Raw genomic sequence first — 24,219 nt, 5'->3', positions numbered from 1 at the left:
ATATAATAATGTTTTGATTTTATGTTTTAAAAAAAAATTGAAAATGAAAACAAGAAACCCACCCTCGTTTAAAAAAAATTGTACAATTTTAGAAACGTTTTTTAAAAATAAGAAACAAGAAAGAGAAACAGTATGTTTCTCAAAAGCTAGAAACAAGAAACAATAAATAAAAAACCAAAATTGGCCCTAATTAGTTCAAACAAAGTAATATATCCTTCTTTTGGTAAACGTAAAACCAAATAAGTGGGAATAACTTCAAAAATCAAATTTGTATTCATCCCATCTATGAGGATCATCATCATCACTTGCTGCATCGGATTTTAATGGACTATGAATTTCACCAACACGTTCTTCCTTTTCTGTGTTCTGCGCTTCTCCTTCTCCTTCTCCTTCTCCTTCTCCTTCTCCAGGTTTTGCTACTTCTTCCTCCTGTTCACACAACCAAAGTTTGGTGCAAAATTAAATGAATGTATCTCCGTGCCTAAGTTGAAAAGAGTTCGATGAAAGCGACCAAACTAAGTCAGTTCTGTCGGTCAGTTCAGTTTTTGTTCAATTAAGTTTGGTTTCGATCGATTTCACATCAACTTTGGCTGAAAATCGACCCAAACAGACTAGCTTACACACCATATAACACAATTGCATCTTGGTAGATCTTAAATCATCAATCAACCCAAAAACGTAAGACAAGAAAAAGCAAACATACGTTAGTTTCAGGAGACAACTCTGGCAGTTCTTCATCCCCAGTATTTTCAGTCAACTCATCTTGATTGGCCTCCTGTTTTGCCTTATTAGCAGCTTCTTTCAGCTGCCCAATCACCGATAGAAAATGGGAGTGGTCTGCAAAAAACTCGACCATAAAGATCATACCCAAACCAAAACAGAATATAAATGGACAGGGTTATAAGAAAAGAGACACATGATTAGTCATATAGCATGTAAAATTATGGAGGAAAGGGAAAATGAAACAAGTATTACCGTTTGCACGATTAGTTATAGCATCAGATAGACGTAATGGATGATGGCGTTCTTCGCTTTTAAATTTAAGCTTAATTTGACGGCGTGTTCTGCCGGGAAACAACTGTTGTATCATACAAAAATCTGTTCCGAATTGTCGAACTGCCTAAAAAATGTGTGAACAGATAGCTGAGTCCAATGCTAGAAAACTTCTAGCTGTGTGAACAGTGAGCAAAAACTCCAGAGGAACAGAGAGTTGATCCGTTCCAAATTATCCATCTCCCAGACCTTATAACTTTTTAAATGCTCTAGCATTCTTCTAGTGAAATTTCACAAAAAATAAGAAGGTTGATTGAAAAAATTCTAGTTACCCCATAAAAAAGCTCTGTATCCTGCTTCGACCACTTTGTACGTGGCGTTTTGTCCATGAAGGACTGGTAATTGAAGTAAGCAGAAGTCATGTCAACTACATCAGGTGTTTCATCGTCATCACTGCCTCTGCCTTGTTCAGAAGCAATGCTTTCCTCTTCATCATTATAAAATTCTTCACGGACAGTGTCAGTTCTGTACATAAAAGAACGAGTCAAAAAAATTTAACAAGTAAAAAGATAACAAACAAACAACACCACCAAGAAGACAGCTTAACTAAAAATGCAAGTTTCTTCAAGTGATAATTATCATCAAAGAACATGATGCCATATGTACTCAATGAATCGACACTTGAAACTTTTTTTCAAATTAAAATTCCCTCAAAACTCACACACAACAGCGGCATTCTAATTACCGATACTAATATCAAAAACTCTTCTACAGTAGAAGTGTTTCTAAACCACCTCTCTTCGCTTATGTACAAATGGGAAACTGGAGCGAAGTGAGATACGATAACAGTTCTACAGCTGGACTAAGCCAATTGATCCCTCCAACAAACTATCTGTCAAGTATTTGCTTAAAGAAATTGCTAATGATCAGGAAATTCAACCTTCCTCATTATACAATAATATATAGAGAGAAAAGCACCCTAGAAAAGTCAAGTTCTTTTGTAGGGAACTCAGCCACAGAGCCATAAACACTAAATATAGGATTTAAAGAAGACTTCCAATGCTAGCTACTTCCCCAAATTGGTGTATGAAGTGCTGCAAAGACTCAAGACCATCTATTTGTCTCTTGTGAATTTTCAAGTAGATTCTGGGGGTTCATTGTGGAAGCTAAGTTGGCAGACTTCTTTGCCGGCCTAAAGCATTTCGCTTTGATCATTCAATTGTTCTCCGAGTGAAACGGTATCCTTGTATGGACTTGACAGCTTCAGCGTACAAGTCTCACCATACGTCTCAGGAGGGGTCATCCTCGTGGTGTGTACTCTTTTTTCTAATCTTTAACTGAAGGTAAGGCTTCACCAGTGATATCCCTAGTACGAGGGACCGATAGCTCAGGACTTCCCTTTATAGCTTGCAATAGTGCTGTTGCTCTAGTCTTTCTTGGCTAAAAGGATAAAGGGACACGAGAGGTAGTAACGGTGTGAGATAGGAATAGCTATTATGGGTCAATCAATCTTGCCTTCTCTCTGGTAGGTCTCACTAAATCCTACCAGTTGTCGTTCCGTCACCCCCTTCTCTTGTCATGCGTGCCTTCCATCTCTTTGGTCGGTCAGTGGACTCCATCGTTCTTTCCCTGCGGTAAGTAACTCACTCTTTTCTTCCCTAGTCAAAGGCTGCTGCAGAGATCGATAGGCAGTAATAAGTCAATTTGTGCGCCATCTATCTTTTTTTCTCCAATCTCTTGCAATCGCTCTTCTGTCAACTGGAAAGTCTCTCAATCGCGAGCTATCTATTCAACTCGATCGATCTCTCCTGTCACAATTAGTATGGGCATTCCTATCTGGTCAACAGGTCAATCTGTCAGTCTAGGTCTCGATTGGCAAGCAGTTAATCGATATCTGGAATTAGTTCCCCTCCCTTACTTAATGGGTCTTCCTTAATCGATCTTATGGGTCTGAGCACTTGAGCCTTGAAAAATGATCTCAAATAGCCTTCCTTTCTTTTGTAGTAGGCCTATTAGTAGAGTAGGTAGCTCGTACCGCTCCTCTAATTCAGGTATTTTAAGAGTGAAGCTAGCTTAGTGAATCTATTTAAAAAACTCTTCCTCTTCCCCTCATCAACTCAATGAAGCAGCTTCGCTCCTTGTCCTTGCTTCTTTCAAAGTGTTTGAGTGAAGGCAGCATAAGTGCATTGGTCACATAGGCTTTAAAGTACCTGCTCGTGTCCTAATCAATCAATTCTACAGTTGAGTCTTGTTGTCAAAATCTCGTTGATGGGCCCTGCTAGTGATACCATTTAAAAGGGAAAACAATTATGTGGTCTCTCTTTATCAGAGCTTTCATTTGGTGTTTATGGAGGGAACGAGATAACAAAACGTTCAACTCAACATCTTCCTTGGTGGTAGACATTCTTAGCAGGTTAGTCTCCGTCGGGGTCGAGAAAGGGAGTTTGGGAGCCTTTGAAGTGGGTAGGGAGAAAGTGACCCTCTCTCACCTTTAGTTTGTAGATGATACTGTCTTTTTCTGTTCTGGTAAGGACAATGCTTTCAATAATCTTAACTGACTCCTTGGTTTTTTTGAAGCTCTTTCTGGCCTTAAGATCAATCGAGGCAAAAGCTCTCTTTTGGGGGTGAATTGTGACGTGGGTAAGCTTAGAGGGTGGGCTTCCCTGGTTGGGTGCGAAGTTGGTGAGTTTCCTTCCTCCGATCTTTGTCTTCCTTTAGGTCATAATCCTAGGAGTGACTTTCTGGATGCCGGTGTGTGAAAAGTTGCAGAAGCGTCTTTCTTCTTGGAAGGAAGCGTATTTTTATAAAGGAAGGAGACTTACATTAATTCAATCTGTTTTGAGGGGAATTTCGTCGTACCTTATGACTCTATTTAAAATCCCAATGGCTGTTAGTAAGGGACTAGAAAAGATCATGAGGGATTTTCTTTGGGAGGGAGTAGAGGAGGGGGGTGGTACTCATCTAGTCAATTGGAAGGTGGTTACAAAGCATCTAGATGCGGGGGGTTTGGGTATTGGAAACTTGAGGCTTAAGAATGAGGCTTTTCTAGCTAAATGGTTATGGCGCTTCTTCTATGGACCTAGGGCCCTGTGGCGAAGGATCATTGTGAGTAAATACGGGCCTCACCTGTTTGACCGGGTCTTTGGAGGTGGTCTTAAGGTGAGCAATAACAATCCCTGGAAGGCTATCGCTTCGTGTTTCCCTGCTTTTTCTCGTTCTCTTCGTGCTGTTGTGGGGGATGGTCAAAATACTTATTTCTGGGAGGATTCGTGGGTTGGTGATAAACCTTTGTGTCTTGCTTTCCCTCGGCTTTATTTTCTATCTGAAAATAGGCTTCTTTCGATGGCCAAGATTTTGAATCCTGGGGGGAGGTTAATTCCATTTCTTTAGGCCTCTCTCGTCCTTTGACGGATCAGGAGTCTTTAGAGGTGTCCGAGTTGTTGGTGTTGTTGTCTGAGTGTCTTTATTTGCTGGGAAGGAGGATGTGGGAATGTGGTCCCCCAACCCCTCGATAGGTTTTTCTTGTAAATCTTATTTTGATATTTTGATTTCCCCTTCTCCTTCGACCTGTTGGTTCAACTCTCTTTGAAAGATTAAGATTCTGAAGAAGCAAATTCTTCGGGTGGCAAGTTTTACTTGGGAAAGTCAATACTTTAGATCGTATCCCTATGATGTCTTCCTTTTGTCTGGGCCCGCAATGGTGCGTTCTCTGTAGGAATGCCTCTGAAGATTTGGAGCACTTGTTATGGAGTTGTCAGTTCGCTCAGGATGTTTGGCCCCGTTTCTTTGATTGCTTTGGCTTGTCTTGGGTCCGTTCCAGAGATTGTAGGGGGATGATGGAGGAGGTGTTGTTACACCCCCCTTTTCGTGATAGGGGTCGTTTTTTGTGGCAGGCCTGTTTTCTGGCTGCTATTTGGGGGATTTGATTAGAGAGAAATAATAGGCTGTTTAGAGAGGTGGAGAAATCTGTTGATTATGTTTGGGATCTCATTAGATTCTTCTGTATGGGGCTCTGTTTCTAAGGCCTTTTGTAATTATCCATTAGGTCTCATTCTTTTGGATTGGAGTCCGTTCCTGTAAGGGACTCCTCTCGGGGTTGTTTTTTTGTAGGCCCCTTTGGTTTCTTTTGTTTCTCTTTTCATTCTTCTCAATGAAAGTTTCGTTTCTTATCCAAAAAAAAAAAAAAAAAAACATCTTCCTCGATGGTGTTTTGGTTTTGGCCTTAGTCTTTCATTTGGCTATCTTTTTTATTTTTATATATAACTAGGAGTCGGAGCTTTGCTCCCCTATACCCAAGATCACCCACGCTCGCCCCAAGGTCCACTTTCATTTACCTATCATTATATACATTACCATCCATATTATCTATGAAATTCAAACCCGAACTCTATTTAAGCTGGTGTAAATGTTATTTTACCTCTTTTTCAAGCTATAGTTCAAATGGTTTTTCATGAGCTAGGCCTTCATGTAACTCTCCTTTCTTGGATTCTTCTCCTATTGTATATTTCATCACATAATGGAAATATTTGTTTCTCATCCAATAAATAAATTAAAAAATAACTTCTTTAACCATATTTATCACAAGCCAAGATATTAATAAGAGACATTTACAGAAGCCGATTCAGGTACAATAAGTCTCATCCCATAGCTAAAAACAACGAGAGTTACAAAAAAGCTCTTCAATTGGCATGTGAAAGTGGGGAGAGGGGGGTCTACGTTAAGAGTCTCTTTTGAACGGCATCTCAACGAAGAGTAAGCTTCTTGATTTCCTCAATAGTCAATACTGATACAAAATGTCCAAGTAGATAAGTTTTAACAGCTTTTAAAAAAAAAAAAAAAAAGAACAAAAATCACTAGAAGTTTCCAAATTGTCAAATTTCCAGCATCTCCTGTCTACCAATCTTAGAAATTGACCGTTCTCCTCTAAAAAATTCAGAACTCAGCAAAATTTGTTCAGTTTCCCATCCCTTTAGGTTTCTTCTCACAAACATTCTCCAAGATCTTAATTTTTCTTCCCAGGTATCAAAAACCATCAAGTCTTCCTTGACTGATAACTCAAAAGTGCTAGGGAAACGAAGGGCTAGAGGCTGATTTCCAACCCATCCCTCTAAAAAGAAGTTTTCTACTCTATCTCCTTTTATCTATTTCATCTCATACATTGAGATAGTTCTTTATACTTCAATAAATACCAATTGCATCTATTACTACACATCCAACGTGTTTAATGTACCAAACACATATTTGGAAACAGGTACGAACTACTAAAAACTAAGTTTTCAATTTCACACACTCTTCCTATTCATGTTACATCTGCAAGGGCATTTGCACATCTCTTTTTTTCTTTTTGGGAAAGAAACAATTTTATTCATAGTATGAAATTACAAAAAAGGGAAAAAGGCCACAAGCACATGTAGCATATATGAATTATATGCAAAGAGTCTAAATTCCATCAAGGAAATTTGCATATATAGCATATATGCAAAGAGTCACCAAGAAATAATAAAAGAGAAAAAGGCCACATGCATTAAAGAGTCCATTGGTGTCTCACAACGTGACAATAAAAGATGACTTATCTTCATTTTATTTTTCATAAAAAATAATGACAATAAAACAAAACAATTTTATTCATTATGACCAATTTATAGCAACAAAGAAAAGATGACTTAAAAGATTTGGACCTTTGATTTGTTGCTGGTCTTCTTGTGCTGGCCTCTTTCTTCTACATTAATAATAATAGCACCCATGGCAACTCGTTAGTAGAAGTGAAGAAAGTATGCAGAAAAAGGCTAAAACAGGCCAGCTAAAGAAATAAAGTTATCAGTTCAGTGCAGCTTAAGAGGTACTAAAAAGAATATGTACCTCTAACTTCTCCTTGTACTCATGATAAATAATCAGATCCCTAAAACTTATCTTTTGAAAGTCAATTTCATCCTCCGGAGTTTCAAGCAAAACCTTGTTTACTGTGAAGGCAGAAAATAATTAATGATCTGAAAAAAGCACATTACTACATCATCTATACATAATAGTTACTAGAGGTTTAAAGCATAGGCAGCTGCAGAGGTAGTTACCTTGCCTTCTATTCCGACGAGTTGAATGGGAGAACTTCTTAGGACGCTTTTCGGCTTGCACATCTGGAACTGCTTTATTAGCCTCCTTGCGCTTTCGAGTTGGTTTTTCATTCTCACTAGAAGTTTTTGAAGACTTTTTTGAAGCCTTTTTTCCTCGAGATATTGAGGTTTCATTTTTGTTACAGCCATCTCCATTAGAGGGTTCATTAGGGAAGTTCTGATTTTCATCGACGCCATCTTCTGGATCATCAAGGTGATGAGAAACCTGCTTTCTCAACTTCCTTGAAGTTTTTTTGTGCTCATTTTCTTCAACAACTTGGGGAAAACTCTCTTGCTGCTGAGAAATATTTGGTTCCACTGAAGGTTTTTCGTTGCCACTCTTACCACTCTAAAAACCTCAATTACAAATATAACAAGTTAAAACAACCAAACTAAATTTTGTAAACTAAAAACTATTGCATATTTAAGTACATATTTCAACAGTCATTTATATTACCACTCCTCTTGACATCTCATCCTGATCATCTGAATTAAAATCCTCCACCAGTATGTCTCCATAAGAGTCATATTCTAATGACTCTACATTAACAGGTGCTTCAGTATCCTGGTTGACAGAAGTGTAACCATCAAAGTTGATCGATGAATCATTAAGAATGCCATCTGAATGGGTAGCAATTGAGGCTTCATTGATGCATCTATTATCGCAAGAAGTCACTTGTGGAGATGGTGGAAGCATATTAGATATTTCTGGCTGAGAGATTTGGGTGTAAGTGTCTTCTTTTGTAGTTCTCATTCTGGGCTTTGGTCTGTACTTGCAATGTCCTGAAAACAAAATGAATTTAATAAAATCATCATATGTCAAAAATGAAACAACTATAAAACGACTAAGTTAGTGAAATTTGTCTTACCAGATGGAGTAGTAGCCTCTGAATTAAGTCCATCTTTGGCGATATCAGCCCCACATTCCTGAAACCTTGACCATATGTCAACGAGTAAAGAAAGAAGCTTTTGAAGTAAAAAACTCCACTTGTTAACAAAACATGAATTTCACCTCTATTTCCAACCTTTGTTTTTCCAAATCTCCATCCTCGCTGGAGAATGTAGCTTGCTGAAGACCTGCAGGATCTTTAGATGTATGAGAAAATACCTTAGAACAAGCACAAGAAAGGGACGAGAGATATCATAAATGTCAATAACTCACCTGCTTCATTCTTCGGCTGGTTATGAAAATCATCTAGACATTCCAATCCATAAAACATGTCTATATTCTGAAAATAAGAATGACTATTAGTACAGAATTGAGAAATAAAATAAAATAATGAACCTATCCTCTACTATATTTAATAAATTGATAATTATCACAATACCTCTCCTGCTATTTTGCCATCACTGAAATGCCCATCCTCGGTTTGAGTTAACTCTAGTCCACTTTGATCTAAAACTGCAGCCTCATCAGCTGTAGAGACACTTGGATGGGAACAATTCAATACCCCCAAATTTTTGGTGTCATCAGTCAGATTTTCGCTTCCAGCTGGACCTAAAAGAAGCAAGACCAACTGCATCAGTAACCCATCATCTTGAACATCAATGGAATACCTGTCTCCAAGACAATGTTAGGAACCAAACAATAAGACTCGAAAATTATATTGAAACATAAAAAGATAAGAAACTACCAAACTATTTATGGTACTTGGACAGTTGGACCCTCCCCTCCTAAGCTCGCTAACCACCACAATATTGCTTACCTCCCTCAAAGCCCAAACCTTCCGTTCATAACAAATAGTCTTTAAAACTGATGGAAAACTTGGGCTTTTCTTTTGAGATCAAAGATGCTACAACAACTTTCTTTTTTGAGCTTGTTGATGTCAAGTTGAAACTCAATACCATTCAATTCATAAATAGAATTATATTGCAATTTATAAGTACTGGGATATTTTGAAAGTGTCTTTTCAAATGTACCAATTTATCAAAATTTCAACGGTCCTGAACTAGTACTTACCATCGGTAGTAGAATCTGAAGGAAGAATACTAACACAAGAATCCAAATCAAACTGCATAGAGTCTACCTGGAAACAACAAATTTCATTACCAAATCAAACTTACAAATGAAGTAATATAAGGTTTATACTAGAATAGAAAAATCCATATGACCAATTTTCTGGTGTTTTGGCACTAAGCATGGTTAAACCATAACAAGTAAATTATACCCTTTCGGCACTTTCCACAGAGATTGGACGTGAACAATCATTGAAATCAGATATCGTGGTAGCCAATAACAAATCATCTTCAGATTCCTTGTTCTCCTCTATCACAGGAAGTTGGGATGATGATTTGATTGATTTTGTGTCTCCACTACCATCGTGACAAGATATAGAATCTGATATTGTTTCCTACAGACAACATAGATTCACAGAAACATTTTCTCAGAGATATCCTAAGTTGGTCGTCTATCACTCAAGCCAATAAAAGATGCTGCATAGGTCATACCTTTTTATCCTGAGATAGTGTGGACAATTGTGGTGCCACAGTTTGTTTTTTTGGACGCGGTTTGATCTTTGGTTGAAATCTACCGCCAGTGCGGGCTGCAGAAAACCTACATCAATTGCTAATTATCAAGAAAATATAAATGCGCAATGTAAGCAAAACTTACCTGTGACACCAGGATCAGAAAGAATTTCATCAAACGGGTCCATAAATGAAGCCCTGAGTTTGTCAACACCAAGAAGCCTTTGGACGTTATGGAAGCTTCTGATTCCTTTTTAGTAAGCAAGAAATCATAAATAAAAGCTCGCAGATATATGTAGGATTTAGTAGAAACTAGAAACTAAGGGGTAAAAGGTAAAATTGAAGTTGGGTATGGTTGCAGTGTTTTCTACGCACGAGAAAGCTCCAAAGCAAAATTCTTGGTCCTTAGGGACAATCAAAACACGCAAAAAGAGCAAAAGGAAATATTCAAATTGGGAATAGTGGCAGTGTTTACTGGGCACAAGAAGCACCGAAAAGCAAAGATATTTACTCTTTAAGGACAAAAAAAAAGCACACAAAACGCATCCTACATGGAGACACTTAAATAAATAAATGATTGTTCTTCTATGAAGCAATATTTAGTATTTTTTTTAATACTTATTGTAATAAAACATGAACTACCCGATCTTATATGAAGTATAGATACATATTTTTTAATTGACAATAAAAAAATGTCAATTAAAAAATGGAGTATAAGAGTATGAGGACTTCAAAATATCAATACATGATTAGTAAAAGTAAACATAGAGAAAATAACTGAAGAATGAATCGAACATCATAAATGAAGATCATATTGCAATTTTCATCAACGAACAAATTGTAATAATTCCGAATTATATGCCCTTTTGAAATCACGTAAAAACCTCAAATATCTCTTGCCCTCTAAGGAGTTAGGAGAAAATATTAGGGAGATGAAAACTTGGTCGAATAACGGGAGATAATAACATAAGCGGTTATGACGAGTTTAGAACCATATTCTAAGTTTTGCAGATTTTGCAGAGATCAATCCTATACAAAGCTCAATTCAGCGATGAAACCACTTTACACAGACTACCTTTAACAACAAAAATTAAACTCTGCAGTCCAGATCACAGAACTCGTATTATAATTTAAAACAAAATATCCACCATCAGTCTGCATGAGGATTCAGTGTATTTGTTCATAGAAAAAACAATGTATAACCTTGCCAAACAAATTGGTACTAGAGACAATAAAATACCTGTTCTTTTCACCTTGCGGCGTCTGACTTCCAAAATAAACTGAGAGTGACGACGACAACGAGCTGAGTATAGAGACAAGAGAAGGAGCGATGAAAATCAAAAAACTCGACAAAATCTTCTGGGTATTTGGGTAAGAGGGCTAAACCTTCCCCTGAAATTAACAATAAAAATGGAAGTTACAAGGGCAGAAACAACACCCAATTTCGCCGATAAGCTCAGCCCTAATACGTCCAATTCAACGTGCTCGAGCTTCCCCACCGGGCGCCGCCGAAAACCCTGATTAAGAAAACTCCGTTCGGGCGATAAACTCACCGCCGGCCGGTAACTTCAGTTTCAGAGAGAGGATTTTGTGAATGAAGCGGAAAACGAAAGTGGCACGTTCTTTATTAAAAAAAAAAATCCGTCGTACATGGCGTTCCCACAATATTGATAGATCATGGGTATAACTCAGTTCGGTTTCTGTTTGGTTTTCTATTAACCCAACGAACCGATCGGTTCGATTCTATTGATAGTTCATAGTTGATCGGGTGGGTTGGGCGGTTGGCTGTATTTTGATTATTGAGCAGAATTTTACTTTTAAAAGTTATAGTTTTTTCTTTTCTTTTTCTTTTTTTTTTATCAAGCCTTTTCTTTTAACTATTTGTATAATTAGTGTTGAATAATTATATTATAATCCACTAATTCCATTTTACTTGTCCTTTTTTAACATGGATGTGAACCCCACTTATTATTAATGTAAATAATATCGTGATATTATCTAATTGAGGAAATAAATTCAATGCAATTTTCTTTTCTTAAGTACAACGAGTGAGTGGGAATGATTCGAAATCACGACCTCTCAATTGTAGATAAATGTCGTAGCATTGAGCTAAGTTCATTTGACCATCAACACAATTTATCACAAATTGATAATCAAATTTTCTTTAATTTAATTTATTCAGTTAAGACTACGTAAATGAGATTAAACATATCTTGTTGATTTAGTGTTGAGGTGAGATTTTAGACGATGTGTCATGTTAGCTAGCAAGTTGAAGTGAGCTGCTGACAAGACGATCTAATGCGAACAAAATCTTACATCGATGTGGTGACGAACCATGTATACTATACAACTTTTAGTATTTAATACTAGCTAGTGTCAATTCGAGTTTACTTAAATTGATTAGAGATTGCGTACCTTTGGAAATGTGAAACTATGTCTCTTAAAATGCATCACTTATATTTGGTGTCAATGAATTTTATGCTAATGCTATCCACCTTCTTACAACGAGTCAGCATAATTTTCAGCATATGTATTTTCTTCTCAGGTCAAGTCTAGTTGAATCGTCTTTTGAATAAACAACACATGACTCTACCAATTCTCATTTCATCATTGACATGACTAAAGTGCGAACACATGTTCTCAAACTAACTATCCACACAGTAGACTCTAAACCTACCCAAACTATAAAGTTTAGTTTATAAAATTTAAAGTTCATATACAATTGTGAGTCTTTGAACTTTAAATTTTCTATCTAATAGACTTACGTGGATAATTGGAAAAAAAATTACTTACTTGTATTTATCCTTAAAGAAAAAAAAAAGAGAGGGGGACGAAAATGATACTTTAATTTTAATTTTAAAAATTTTTCTCCAATAACATTTTGACAAATACGATCCGACTATGGAGAAGGGCAGCGAGTAACCCCAATTACCCCCAAAACCCTCCATTGGATTCGATCAAGATTCAAGGTCTGAGAACTCTCGTCTCGACTTCGAGCTCGCAGATTGCAGAGAAGACATGGCGTCGAGGAGAGGAGCGGGCAGCAGCGAAGCGTCGCGGTCGTCGGAGTTGGAGAAGATGAGTGTGGATCAACTCAGAGCCCTCAAGGAACAGACCGATCTCGAAGTCAATCTCCTTCACGAGAGCCTCAACAACATTCGCACCGCCTCTACTCGCCTCGACGCTGCCTTCGCTGCCCTTCACGACCTCTCCCTCCGTCCACAAGGTTACCTGCTCTCCATTTCGGTTATTTTTTCTGCTTTCGTTGCTCAAAACTGGTGTGTGTTTGGGTCCAGATCGGAACCCACAATTCCTCGTTGTTTTTTCTGTGGTTTTGTTTCATCGTTGATTATTTGCTGTGATTGTTCGATGAGATAGTGTGTGTTATGCTTGCTTGATTGTGTATTGGCTGGTAATTAGGTTTTTTTAATGCTTTCTTTATAGGCAAGCAGATGTTGGTGCCTCTTACGGCGTCGCTTTATGTTGCTGGTAGGCTCGATGATGCCAATAAGGTCTTGGTGGATGTCGGCACTGGATACTTCGTTGAGGTCAGCTTAGTGGACTTTCTGACCTATTTGTTTGATTGCCATTCTTCAATTTTTGATTCATTATTTTTCTTGCATCCCACGTTAATTCTTTATACCAAGAAGAAAAAAAAAGAACCTATTTGAGATTCGTGTAGCTGAAAATTTTAACTTATTTTTTCTACATATGACTGATGTACTTGTGTTGCAAAATGTTTTCAGTGATTTATTATTCACAATGTAATGTCATGCCTTTCTGCTGAGAGATGCTGGATGCATGCTATTTTTCTTTGGCTTTCTATTGCCCAATGGCTTACCTGCAGATTTGCCTTCTATACATGGTAGTTATTTATCATTGGTTAGGATGTTATGATTTAATGATTAAGAATTATGATCCAAGATGACGCTGCTTTGACACCAACGATAGCAGTATATATCTTGTAATCCCCATGTATTAATGTTGGAGATGTGCTTTCATGACTTGATTGTTGTAATTTGATGGCTGAATCAGAAAACGATGGCAGAAGGAAAGGATTATTGTGATCGTAAGATCAAATTGCTGAAGTCGAATTATGATCAACTAGTCGAGGTATTGTGACTATTTTGTTGTTGAATTTTGGAATAAATAGTTCTCAAGTTAGAATGCTAGTGAAAGAAGTGTTGATATTTGAACCAAATATTGTACTTCTTTAGTTCTAAATCTGCATCTTTGTTTGTGTCTATGTGTATGAAATATTATTATGCTTGGTAAAGAAATAGGGGATGGTCAAGAAAGGAGGCACCACTAACTCTAACTTATATTTAAATATAAATAGTCGAACATCATCTTTAACAGAAATATCTCTCTGGATATTCTTTCTTCTTGTGCTTGGGTTGCTTCGTGTTATGGAACTAAAGAGCCAATAACATGTCGTTCTGGCCAGTGCTGTCAGTCTGTTTATGATGGATACGTAACCTGCAGGATAATTTTTCTGTATTCATCCAGAAAAAAGTTTCTAGGCCTTTTGATAACCTTCAACTAAAGAAAAAAAACATCTCAGGGTTGTTGGGTAATGGTTTTGGTTTTTTGTTTTTAAAAATCATGACTGTTTCCTAATAATTTTATTTATCTTGTAATCTATATAAATAAATGTTTTTAGATCTTAACCAAATTTTAAAAACTAGAAAAGAAAGAGTAGTTTTCAGAAGTATTCAAAAGTGTTTTGAAAATAATATATATATATATATATATATTATGAGTGATTCAACCAGTATATATATTTTTTTATAAGAAACCGCACTTACATTGTGAAAAATGAAAAGATATACAAGGGCAAACAAAAAAGCATCCCGAACAGAGAATGCCCCCTAGGGAAAAGGGCTCCCGTCCAAAAGAATAACAAGTATATTATTTTTAGTAAACGTTGTCAATTGAGATATTCATTGTTTGAAGTTACCGTGTACAATATGTTCCCTATGATGTTCTATGTAGGCAATTAAGATCTACTGGTTTGACTTTGTGCTGCGTCATATAATTGAAGGTAAGCACTTTTTGGTCACTCATATCTCTGGCACTTCAGAAATTGGAACTTACCGTCAATAGGGAATCTAGGGTTAATAGAAGACTAGTCGCATTGAGTAGATATATTGTTTGAGCCAAGTGAGTGAGTTTGATATCTCCTATGAGTCGAGAATAGCGATCAAAGCTCAAGCCTTGATTGATTTTGTTGCGATGTTCGAATCAAATATGAAATTGTTTGAGCCAAGTCAGCAAAATAGTTGCCTCTAGACTCTCTGTGTTGATGGTTCCTCCAACAGCAAATGTTGTGGAGTCGGACTGACACTTGAGCCCTTGATGACTTAGTCCTTGAGCAGTTTTTACAGTTCAAATTTTGATGCTCCAATAGCCACAAAATATGAAGCTGTCATCATAAGGCCTAATCTTGCTAAGGAACTGAGGGCAAGGAGGATCCTGATTTTTGGTGAACACTCATCTAGTTCCCACGATCAACGTATACCCAATTATGCATTCACCAACTGATATTTTCTTAGTATACTTCAAAATCTCTTTTGCAAACTGAACCACTTTGTCTCGTTACATACTAGTGTCCAAAGCTCTCAATCACTTTAGTAGATTTTTACGGTCTATATATGCATTGGCTAGAGATAACGGTAATTAGGGTATCAGCCCACATTTACCTAGAGACTCCTAGTAATGATCCTATCTTTGTCTCTCAAAAAGCTGGTCCTTGGGAAGTCTCCTACATTCATTTCCTTTGCAAAATTTGTATTTTCCCTTAACTTTTTTACCATTTCAACATGCAGGTTGCTACTAGAAAGAAAATTATAGCAGAGGAAGCTGCGGCAGCCTTACTAGAAAAACGGAAGCAGATGGCTGCTGCTCCTGCAACATAGGGTAATATTCTGTCACCATGTAATATGTTTTGAAGGCATTGATTGGTTAACGCAACCTCGAAGACATTCAAAATACCAAAATTTTTATAGGGTAGACATTCACTGGATGGTTGGAAATTCCATTTGTTGTGTGGTGACTGGTGAGGGGAGGAGGATTTTATAGGAAATTAGAATCTGTAGAAGGAAGATTTAACGCCTCTGATTCTCAATCCATGGATATAAATATTGTGCATTTGTCAGCATCATAGATTCCAGTCTTAGCCTGTCTGCCACATGAATTGGTTTTTAAAGAATTTTGCCCTATGGACGTTCTTAGGTAGAGAAGTATTTTTTTAGGATATCTCAAGATTTATTCTCATTAAAATATTTCGATAAAGGAACTTGCATTACTTGCATTGCACTATACTCAGTATGTGTTGAATTTTTATGGATAAATTCAATTTGGGATGCATTTGTATATTAACAAGTAGAGGGGTGCAAGTCAAAATCTCTAATATTATGTTTTGCAATTTATGGGGGTGAGAATTTGAACTTCTGATAAAATAGGAAAGGTTACTAATACTTTTAACCATTTTGTTATGCTGGATTGATTTGATTTTTTGATTGGTTTTGTTAAGATATGGTTTGGTTTGGCTCGGTGGGTCAAGTTGATTTGTTCGCTTTTTGAGTGTTATTACATGAGTGGGTTATATGGTTAAATTACAACTTTTAGTTATTAAATTTTAGGTCTTGAAACTTTAAAAGGTGTCTTATAAGTTTTTTAACTTCAATTTTGTGTGGTAAAATTTGATGTTTTTAGCATACATGGATTTAATAAAATAAACTTGAAATTTGTGTTTAACAGAATCTTATTTATTTATTTTTTTTTTGAAAAACGAACAGAATCTTAACTTTTAATTTTCTGTCTAATAATTATATGAGTAATTTTGTGTCTAAAAGATATTAGAACTTCTAATTCTGTGTCGTAAAATTTGATATTTTTAACATTGATGGATTTAATAAAATAAAATTGAAATTTGTGTTTAATAGAATCTTTGACCTTTTAATTTTTTCTGTCTAATAATTATTTTAATTTTTTCTGTCTAATAATTATGTGAGTTGTAAAAATTATATACCATTAGATACAAAATGTCTAATGTGAGAATCTTGGGTTAGGTGGGTAAGACCTTTGGCACCAATTTTTAATTTTTGAACTTGACTTTTGGAAGTAAAAAGACCTTATTGCCCTTTTTTTAAAAACCCTAACTTTCCTCCTGTCTTGCGTCTCTCTTTCACTCGCATGGTTTGACAAAGACGACTCGACTGTTCTCTCTTTTTGATTGAACCCGACTACTCGAAAATTACCTTCTTAATTATTATCAAGCATCATAATCATCATTAGGTCGAAGAACTGTGATTTCCGAGCGATTAACTCCTAAAACTAACATGTTCGACAGCTCGTTCGACATTCCAGAGGAGAATCATGTTTTTCAACGTGTAGGTAGAGCTCTATTTCAATGCCTATTTTATAGTTTTTAACCATCCTCTCTAAAGAAAAGATAAAAGCCTTTATATATTTCATGAAACAACGATCTGAAACCATATCAATGTATCTCTAGCATATCATTCAAGAAATGAAAATCTATCAATCAATCAGTGCAGTGTCACTATATTGTTGTTTGTTACCAATCTCTTTATGATAATGGCTCTATGTATATCATCCTAGAGTAAATGGATGTTGGATCCTTAGCAGATGTTTTGAGAAAGGTTAAAAATATATTAAAGAACCATATCTTGCTGCTATTTGTAAGCAGGTAGGTCCAAAAAGTCTTGCTTGTACAATATTTTGAACATGGAGAATTTGTTCCCTTAATTTGTCTATTTTTTTAATCAAATGAGATACTTGTAGACTATTTTTTTCTCCATTTATCCTTTTTTAAAATTAAATTTGAAAAAATTAGAAATATGAGGATATCACGTTGTCTTGCATGCAAGATGATGCTATACAGAACCAGTTACGTTTTGTAAGTTAACACGATATGTCAATCCATTGTGCCATTATTTTTTATCACATCTAGCACATTTATGCTATCTGGATGTTTCTCCTAATGACGTGATTCTCTCTCTTTGGACGTTGACCAACACTCTTTGCTACTACTTCGAGAGGTATATGATACCTAGATTTCACAATAATCTAATGATGTCTTTAACTCTGAAACATGATCGATTGGAAAAATAGTTTATGCATATGGAACCATCATACATTTTGTAGTATAGTAATGAGAGTATTAGATTATATGTATTTATATAGTGGTATATTGTTGCAGCAATTGCATGTGCACATGGTAGTTGGTTTAATTGGAACAATTTATAACTGCACTCGTGAAAGATTAAGTCATCTAGCATGAAAATCCAAACACACAATGAAAAAAGAAATCTCAAATCAACAACAAAAAAAATAATAATAATAACAAGAAGACTCAAATAAATGACAAAAAAAAATGATATAAGAAACTTACTAAGCATAGATAGAAGAGTGGGAAAACTCATAATAGATAACAAGAAGCTATGAGTTTGAAGAGATGGGGAGTGTGAGATTGAGAAACTAGAGAGAAAACGAGATTGAAAGAGAGATTTCAATATTTTTGGATGGAGTTTTTACACATTTAGGGGTAAACATGTACTTTCACCCTTAAAAGTCCTAAAAGTTTAAAAATAAAATATTAAAGTTGTCTAATAAAGTTCAGGCCTGTTACATCATGATCATACATATTACACAATTTACATATGAAAGCTTAACTAAATCTTATAATCAACATTCACCGCGTGACATTTACATACTTGAGGCAGTTAATTTAACAGGAAGTACTTTACATTACAGTGAATATAATATAACTCTAATTTAAACTCACAATACAAAGCTGTTCCTGCTTTCTGGATCTTCCTCATATACTTCTGAAATAAACAATGGATCAAGATTTCTATATGAAAACTTTTCCTCCAGCCTCTCGAAGTAGGATACCTTCAATCCGTGTCTTCGAGCAATCGACGAGCGAACCCAGTTCGGTTGCTTTCCTGCCTCTCCAGTAACTACAACAGCAGTAGCATCTGTAGCGAACTTAGTCAAAGGCACCAGCGTCTCGGGCTCGATAGCTGCTGATGCATCCAGCAGAAAAATATGGCTGAAATGTCCAGCAGCTAAGCCTTTAGCATGTAGTCGAAAACTGCTCATGAACGTCGAGAATATTATCTTGTATTCGTGGAGCTCGTCGAGGGAAGGACAAGTGAAACACTCGTTGATCTCGTCGTAATCACACAGCGACAAGATGTCGTATGGTACGTCTTTTAGTTCTCGAAAAGCGGCAGTGGCACGAAACATTTTGGACTCTGGAATCACCTTCTTCAAAGATATCATTAGGTGATCACATGTTGTATTTGTAGGGGCGCATATCAGAATTCGACTGTTGGGAGAGGTTGAATAGATCTGGAATGCTGCTCCTTTAACAACTGCTCCTGTTCTCGAGATCCCGAAACTTCGATTCTCCCCCCAGCCATAAACAAGAACAGAGGGTGGACCTCTGATCAGGTAAGGCGGTGAACCGCGTAAGAGCGAAATCTGACGAACGGCATTCTTTTGATCAGGATCAAGTTGTTGATGACTATAATGTGTAACTTGAATGCAGGCGTGTCCATCAGTTGACCTGGATCCAGGAAAGAGGAAATTCTGGAACAAAGAATCAGATACTACTTCTACGGCTTGGTGAGCTCTTTTTAGACAAACTCTGTTGAAGGTGAAACTGATATCATATTTGTTGGTTTCATGATGCCGAGAATGAAAGTCGTCTCCAAAATCAACCAACAGAAAACTTTTCCTCCCCAATGCAGTATTACTCTTAGCAATCCGGTAGACGAAACCCTGTTCAACAAAAAGTTTGAAGCGGTACATATGAGTTTGTTTGATAACAATTTTGTTTTTAGTTTTCCTCCCCTAAAATTTATGCTTGTTTTCTAGTAGTATGTTTTTCAATCTTAGAAAAAAAACAAGTTTTTGGATTTTCCTTTTCAAAATTTGGTTTAGATTTTGAAAATATTTTTAAAAGTTGATGACAAGATAAAGGAATACATAGGTGGAAGTAACAGTTTGAAAATTTAATTTAAAAAAATAGAAAATTAAAAATAAATTGGCTATTAAAGGGAGTCTTTATAAAAAGTATATTTGTTACATCACAATTTCTTTGATATATTTTCATATTTCTTATAAGTATATTTGAATTCTTAGCTCTATTTAAAAAAATAGATTCTTTTAATTTTTTTTTATTTTTAAAATTTGAAAAGAGTATAAAACAAAACGAAGAAAAATATACTTAGAACTTCTATAGTTATTCTGGATTATAAAGATTGAACAACAATTTAATTTAGCGAGTAATACCTGAAAAGGCTCAAGATTCCTCCCACAAAGTCTTGCATGGACCAAATCCCTTGACAAGAGAAACGGCCGCCGTTCAGGAACAGAGTCAATCTCGATTGCCACAAAGGTTTTATTGACCTTCTCATGGCCATTGAACTTCGTTTTCTTGTTTGTTCGTTTATGAATTGTTATTTGTTGGAGCTCCAAACTGACGTTTTCCAATTTGTAGTTACTCCATTTCTGGTCAAGCACAAACAGAATTATCATATATCAATTCAAATCAACAAGAAACTGTTGGCATAAAGAAGAGCTTGTGCAAGCTGACCTTATAATAGAAGTCCTCAGCATGGAGCAGAGCAGCAAAGCCAGACTTATACGTCAGAGGAGACAAAGGTTTCCTCAGGACTTGGGGTACGATGTCGTTTTTTATCAAATCTTCAACATCCCTTGGAATTAAATATAAAGGCAAAGAACTATTTGCATCCAATACATACTCATGTGGATTTGTTTTACTGGAGGAAGCTGGACGTAGAGTTGGGTTTGAGGTTTGAGGAGGCTCGTGGCAACACGTAGATGGTGAGGGAAGAGAAGTTTTTGAGGGTTCTGAAGTTGCTGTTCGCAGTTTCGGTGAAGAAACAAGTTGGTTAGCCAAATTCTGGGTTAAGCCAGAGAAAAGTGGTGAAGGAGATGGCTGCTTAGACGCCGTTTGAAGTCTAGGAGGGGTGGACGGAGGCGAATTGCTACCACAGGAAGATGAAGAAGACAAAGAAGGAGCATTAATAGAGTTTGATGGACTGAGATGCTTAGGCAAAGTTATCCGTCCAAGGACAGTTACAGCAGGCTTAGAAGAAGGCAAAAAGCCACTTCCATCCAACACATACTCCTGTGCATATGTTTTATTGGAGGGATGGGGACCGGGACCGGGACCGGGATGCAGAGTCGGATTTGAGGTTGGAGGCGGCTTGGGAGAAGACGCAGGGAGTTTTGATGGGGATGGAACCCCTTTTGGAGTAGCATTAATAGAGCTTGATGGAGTGAGATGTGAAGACAAAGTTGATTTTCCAGAGAGGGGAGCAACAGGCTGTGAGGAAGGTTTTGGGAATACAGATGAAGAAAAATGAGGTCTTGAAGCATTGGCATTATGGGACGCCTGAGTACTCTTTTCCAATATCTTGGGAGAGGGTGGCCTTAAAAACCTGTCGGACTCTTTTGCCTTGTAACGATTTGGATAATAATCAGAAAGAAGAGGAGTTGCAGTAGATGTATCAGATTGGGTTATTTTATAACTACTTCCAAGGACACATGTCCTTGAATAACTATTAGCTGTGGAAATGTCGTTATAATTGTTGTCAAAATGAGAATCATCAAAACAACAGCAAAAGCAACGCAGGATATCAAGTAATAGTGACATGTCCTCCTTCTGCATTAATTCGAAGGACAAAAAAGCATCAGTTGACCTAAATTCGTGGACAATGGATGATTTCGGACGATCGGGATCCAAAAGTTTATCATAAATTATAATTATCGTATTCTTCTGGAATTAGAACCGATAGGAGCGAAATTGGGGAAACTTGAGGAACAGTTTGTGCGAAAAGCAGAGTGATAACCGTTGAGAACGAGTCCAAACAAGATTTGATCCTAGAACTAGAAACAACAAAAAGTTATTGGAAACTGAAATTTCCGAACTAAAACAATCTCAGCAGCTACAGTAATTAGAAAAATATAAACAACTCCTGCTGGCTGCTCCTTGACCAAGTAGTTTTCCCCAGAAACAAACAAAAACGAGGAGAAAATAGAAAAAGAAAGCTAAGCAGATGATCTAAAAGATCAGGGAGAACTCTACGACAGAGTGAATCAACTACATAAAGTTAAACCATAGACAAAGTCTAAAAAAATGCAGTAAGAAAAGCTCGGCGAAACGGAGACTCACCGGGAGATCTTCAGCTACACTCCAGTCAATCGGATCATCGAGACTTCATCAGACCAGAGAGAGAATTTCTCAAACAGTAATCTCGCACTTTTCGTTCCATTATTTTAAGAAAAAAATTAGTGTCACAGAAAACAAATCGTGAGAATATTACCGAAGAAGCTCGGTATTTGTGATTCAAGAATTGAATAGCGTCGTCCTCGACATGGATGCCGACTGCCATGGCGACTTCTTTCTGTAGCATTCAAATTCGTTTTTCTCGGGAAACAAGCAGAGAAAATTTCGCGTGATTGGTGAGCAAATGGAAACAGTAGCTGTAGTCTCGCAGTACAATAAATTTTCCCGGTGATTGGTGAGTCAGAAATGGCATGGCAGCAACATGAAAGAAGGTAATTATAATTAGAATTACATTATTATACTAATGTTTTTTTTAAGTAAAATATAATAAACAATTTTATTTGTTATTATTTTATTCATAGTAAACGTTAGTGGTTTGTCGGAATATAATAAATTTTATTATTACAACAATTTATTTAATATTAACCAAAAATAAATAATTAAAATAAAATTATATCAACTAAAATAAATGTTTGTTAGAACAACTATCATTAATATAAATTTGTATAATCACATCAACTAATAAACTTTTATTAGAAGAAAAGTTATTGGTGGTATGAGTAAAAAAATAAATAGTAAAAATATAAAAGAATTAATTAAAAAATAAAAAGTATTGAGAGATAAAAAATAAGAACAATTTTGAAAATATATAAAAAAAATCCCGGATTTTTTTTCCTTAAAAAACTAAAGATTTTACATAATTTTAAATAGATTGCAGAATAATAATAAATAAACAAATTACCTAATTCAATTATGCTTACCTTTTATTGAAAAATAAAAAATTACCCTTACATTTGCTTCTTATTTTCCGATTTCTTTTCTGCATTTTACGTGATTTAATGGTAAACAACGGGATAAATATATTTTTTTTAGACTGAAGATAAAGCTTTATAATATCCTCATAATTTTTTTAGCTTGTTAAGTACTACCATAATTTTGTAGTTGTCTGCTAACGTTTTGCCTCTAATTTCAACCAGCATACATTTTTGCGTTAGAAAAACAAATAAAACTTACAATGAGCAGAAAATCTATAATATCAAATCTAAATAACTTATGAGTTACAAAAATTATTCTAATTCTCAAATAAGTAAAAATTTTCCCAAACTAATTTTCATTCATTATGTAATAGTAGTCAGATTATATATATATATATATATATATATCTATAATAGGTGTATAAGATATTTTTAATGAAACAAAAAGCAACTCGGAGAATATAATATCAGGATAAGTCGTTTGTTTAAGCATATGTTCTCAGTTGATTGTGAGTGAAACAAAAATACGGTGATACTAAATAAATATTATGACAAACCACCGACCTTTTAAATCAATTATATTTTCCTTGTCCTTTTGAAATTTCGAAAAACATTTGTTTTAAATATATACCCAAATGTCAAATTGCTCCCACACACATGGAAGAGTATATTTCATTAATTAAAAATATTTTCATAATATTATAACAAATTTCAAACTATACTCGTAATGGAGAGAATAATATTTACCATGTAATAACTAATAACTAATCTACTAAAAAACCACTTCTCATCGGATAAATAACTAACCATTTGAGGATCGGACCTAAAAAAATAGGAAAGACATGACCCGTTTCATATTCTATTTTGTAAATAATTAATATATATTTATTACATTTTATTATTATTTAAATTCTAAAAATAATTATAAAAAATTATAAAACCGATAATTTTTATCGAGAACATCTTTCACACCGAAGAAACGAGGTGGAAGCGGGGATTAAAAATTTGTACGAGCACAAGAATGTGGGAGAACATCATCACTTGCACTCATAACATTGTCATATCTACTTTATATAGTATTTTCTGTCGCCCTACGTGACTGGCGTGATCGAAAGGCGAAACTGTCGTCATAGTTGACAACCTAAGGGACGGATGCCTTTTTTTTGTTATCTAAAGTCAAAGACTCGACCTAGTGAGTTACGGCTACGCGCACCTGCTAACACCTTTCGAAGCACTTTCAAGTGTGCGCTTCAGTTTTTGAATGCGTTCAACCTCACCTATGATTTTTATTTTTTAAGAATATAAAACTAAAATGAATAAAATATAAAACATAAAAACTAAAAACAGAAATCAGAAAGGGTTATGAAACCGATCAAAACAATTATATTTGATTATATTATATTGAAAAGTATCGTAACCTTTAAAGGTGGAAATAGAATCATATTCCTTAATCACAATCAAAAGGTTGAGGAGAATCCAATTTTTTAGAAAAGCATAAGCATTAAAAACATTAGTTATTAAATATTTACATTACAATTAAAACCCTAAA

At 35.7% G+C, this 24,219-nt stretch overlaps 3 protein-coding genes across 11 annotated transcripts; 1 reads left to right on the top strand and 2 right to left on the bottom strand.

Annotated features, from left to right (window-relative positions):
* Positions 1-147: 147 nt before the first annotated feature.
* Positions 148-11,200, bottom strand: LOC111011932 (Homeodomain-like superfamily protein). Of its 5 annotated transcripts, none has more exons than XM_022285927.2 (18): positions 11,005-11,200; positions 10,807-10,869; positions 9,712-9,816; positions 9,549-9,643; positions 9,269-9,451; positions 9,061-9,127; positions 8,429-8,598; positions 8,263-8,329; positions 8,113-8,186; positions 7,970-8,027; positions 7,558-7,883; positions 7,062-7,449; positions 6,853-6,953; positions 6,672-6,712; positions 1,326-1,518; positions 976-1,120; positions 704-837; positions 148-429 (listed from the first exon to the last, which is right to left on the bottom strand). In XM_022285927.2, exons 3-18 carry the CDS (start codon positions 9,752-9,754, stop codon positions 256-258), a joined length of 2,259 nt encoding a protein of 752 aa, XP_022141619.1. In that variant the 5' UTR covers positions 9,755-9,816; positions 10,807-10,869; positions 11,005-11,200; the 3' UTR covers positions 148-255. The 5 variants fall into 5 exon arrangements, with proteins under 5 accessions (XP_022141619.1, XP_022141622.1, XP_022141623.1 ...); XM_022285930.2 differs by having other exon boundaries at positions 7,970-8,034; positions 8,126-8,186; XM_022285931.2 differs by having other exon boundaries at positions 8,113-8,177.
* A 1,249-nt stretch (positions 11,201-12,449) lies between these two features.
* Positions 12,450-15,731, top strand: PFD5 (prefoldin 5). Of its 2 annotated transcripts, XM_088122733.1 has the most exons (5): positions 12,450-12,792; positions 13,011-13,114; positions 13,602-13,679; positions 14,562-14,610; positions 15,395-15,731. In XM_088122733.1, exons 1-5 carry the CDS (start codon positions 12,585-12,587, stop codon positions 15,403-15,405), a joined length of 450 nt encoding a protein of 149 aa, XP_087978859.1. In that variant the 5' UTR covers positions 12,450-12,584; the 3' UTR covers positions 15,406-15,731. The 2 variants fall into 2 exon arrangements, with proteins under 2 accessions (XP_087978859.1, XP_022141646.1); XM_022285954.2 differs by lacking the exon at positions 14,562-14,610 and having other exon boundaries at positions 12,454-12,792.
* Positions 15,732-18,147: 2,416 nt separating this feature from the next.
* LOC111011991 (putative RNA helicase SDE3) lies at positions 18,148-22,190 on the bottom strand. 4 transcript variants are annotated; one of them, XM_088122731.1, is made up of 5 exons: positions 21,953-22,190; positions 21,802-21,844; positions 20,197-21,291; positions 19,893-20,111; positions 18,148-19,379 (listed from the first exon to the last, which is right to left on the bottom strand). In XM_088122731.1, exons 3-5 carry the CDS (start codon positions 21,280-21,282, stop codon positions 18,372-18,374), a joined length of 2,313 nt encoding a protein of 770 aa, XP_087978857.1. In that variant the 5' UTR covers positions 21,283-21,291; positions 21,802-21,844; positions 21,953-22,190; the 3' UTR covers positions 18,148-18,371. The 4 variants fall into 4 exon arrangements, with proteins under 4 accessions (XP_087978857.1, XP_022141690.1, XP_087978856.1 ...); XM_022285998.2 differs by having other exon boundaries at positions 21,802-22,190; XM_088122730.1 differs by having other exon boundaries at positions 20,197-21,844.
* Positions 22,191-24,219: the final 2,029 nt, after the last annotated feature.

This window comes from Momordica charantia, assembly GCF_013281855.1.
Source record: "Momordica charantia cultivar OHB3-1 chromosome 4 unlocalized genomic scaffold, Mcharantia_2.0 BLBB01000004.1, whole genome shotgun sequence".
In the NCBI taxonomy this organism is placed as follows: Eukaryota; Viridiplantae; Streptophyta; class Magnoliopsida; order Cucurbitales; family Cucurbitaceae; genus Momordica; species Momordica charantia.
Note: the sequence above shows the minus strand (reverse complement) of the source record. Positions and strands in the feature narration are given on the sequence as shown.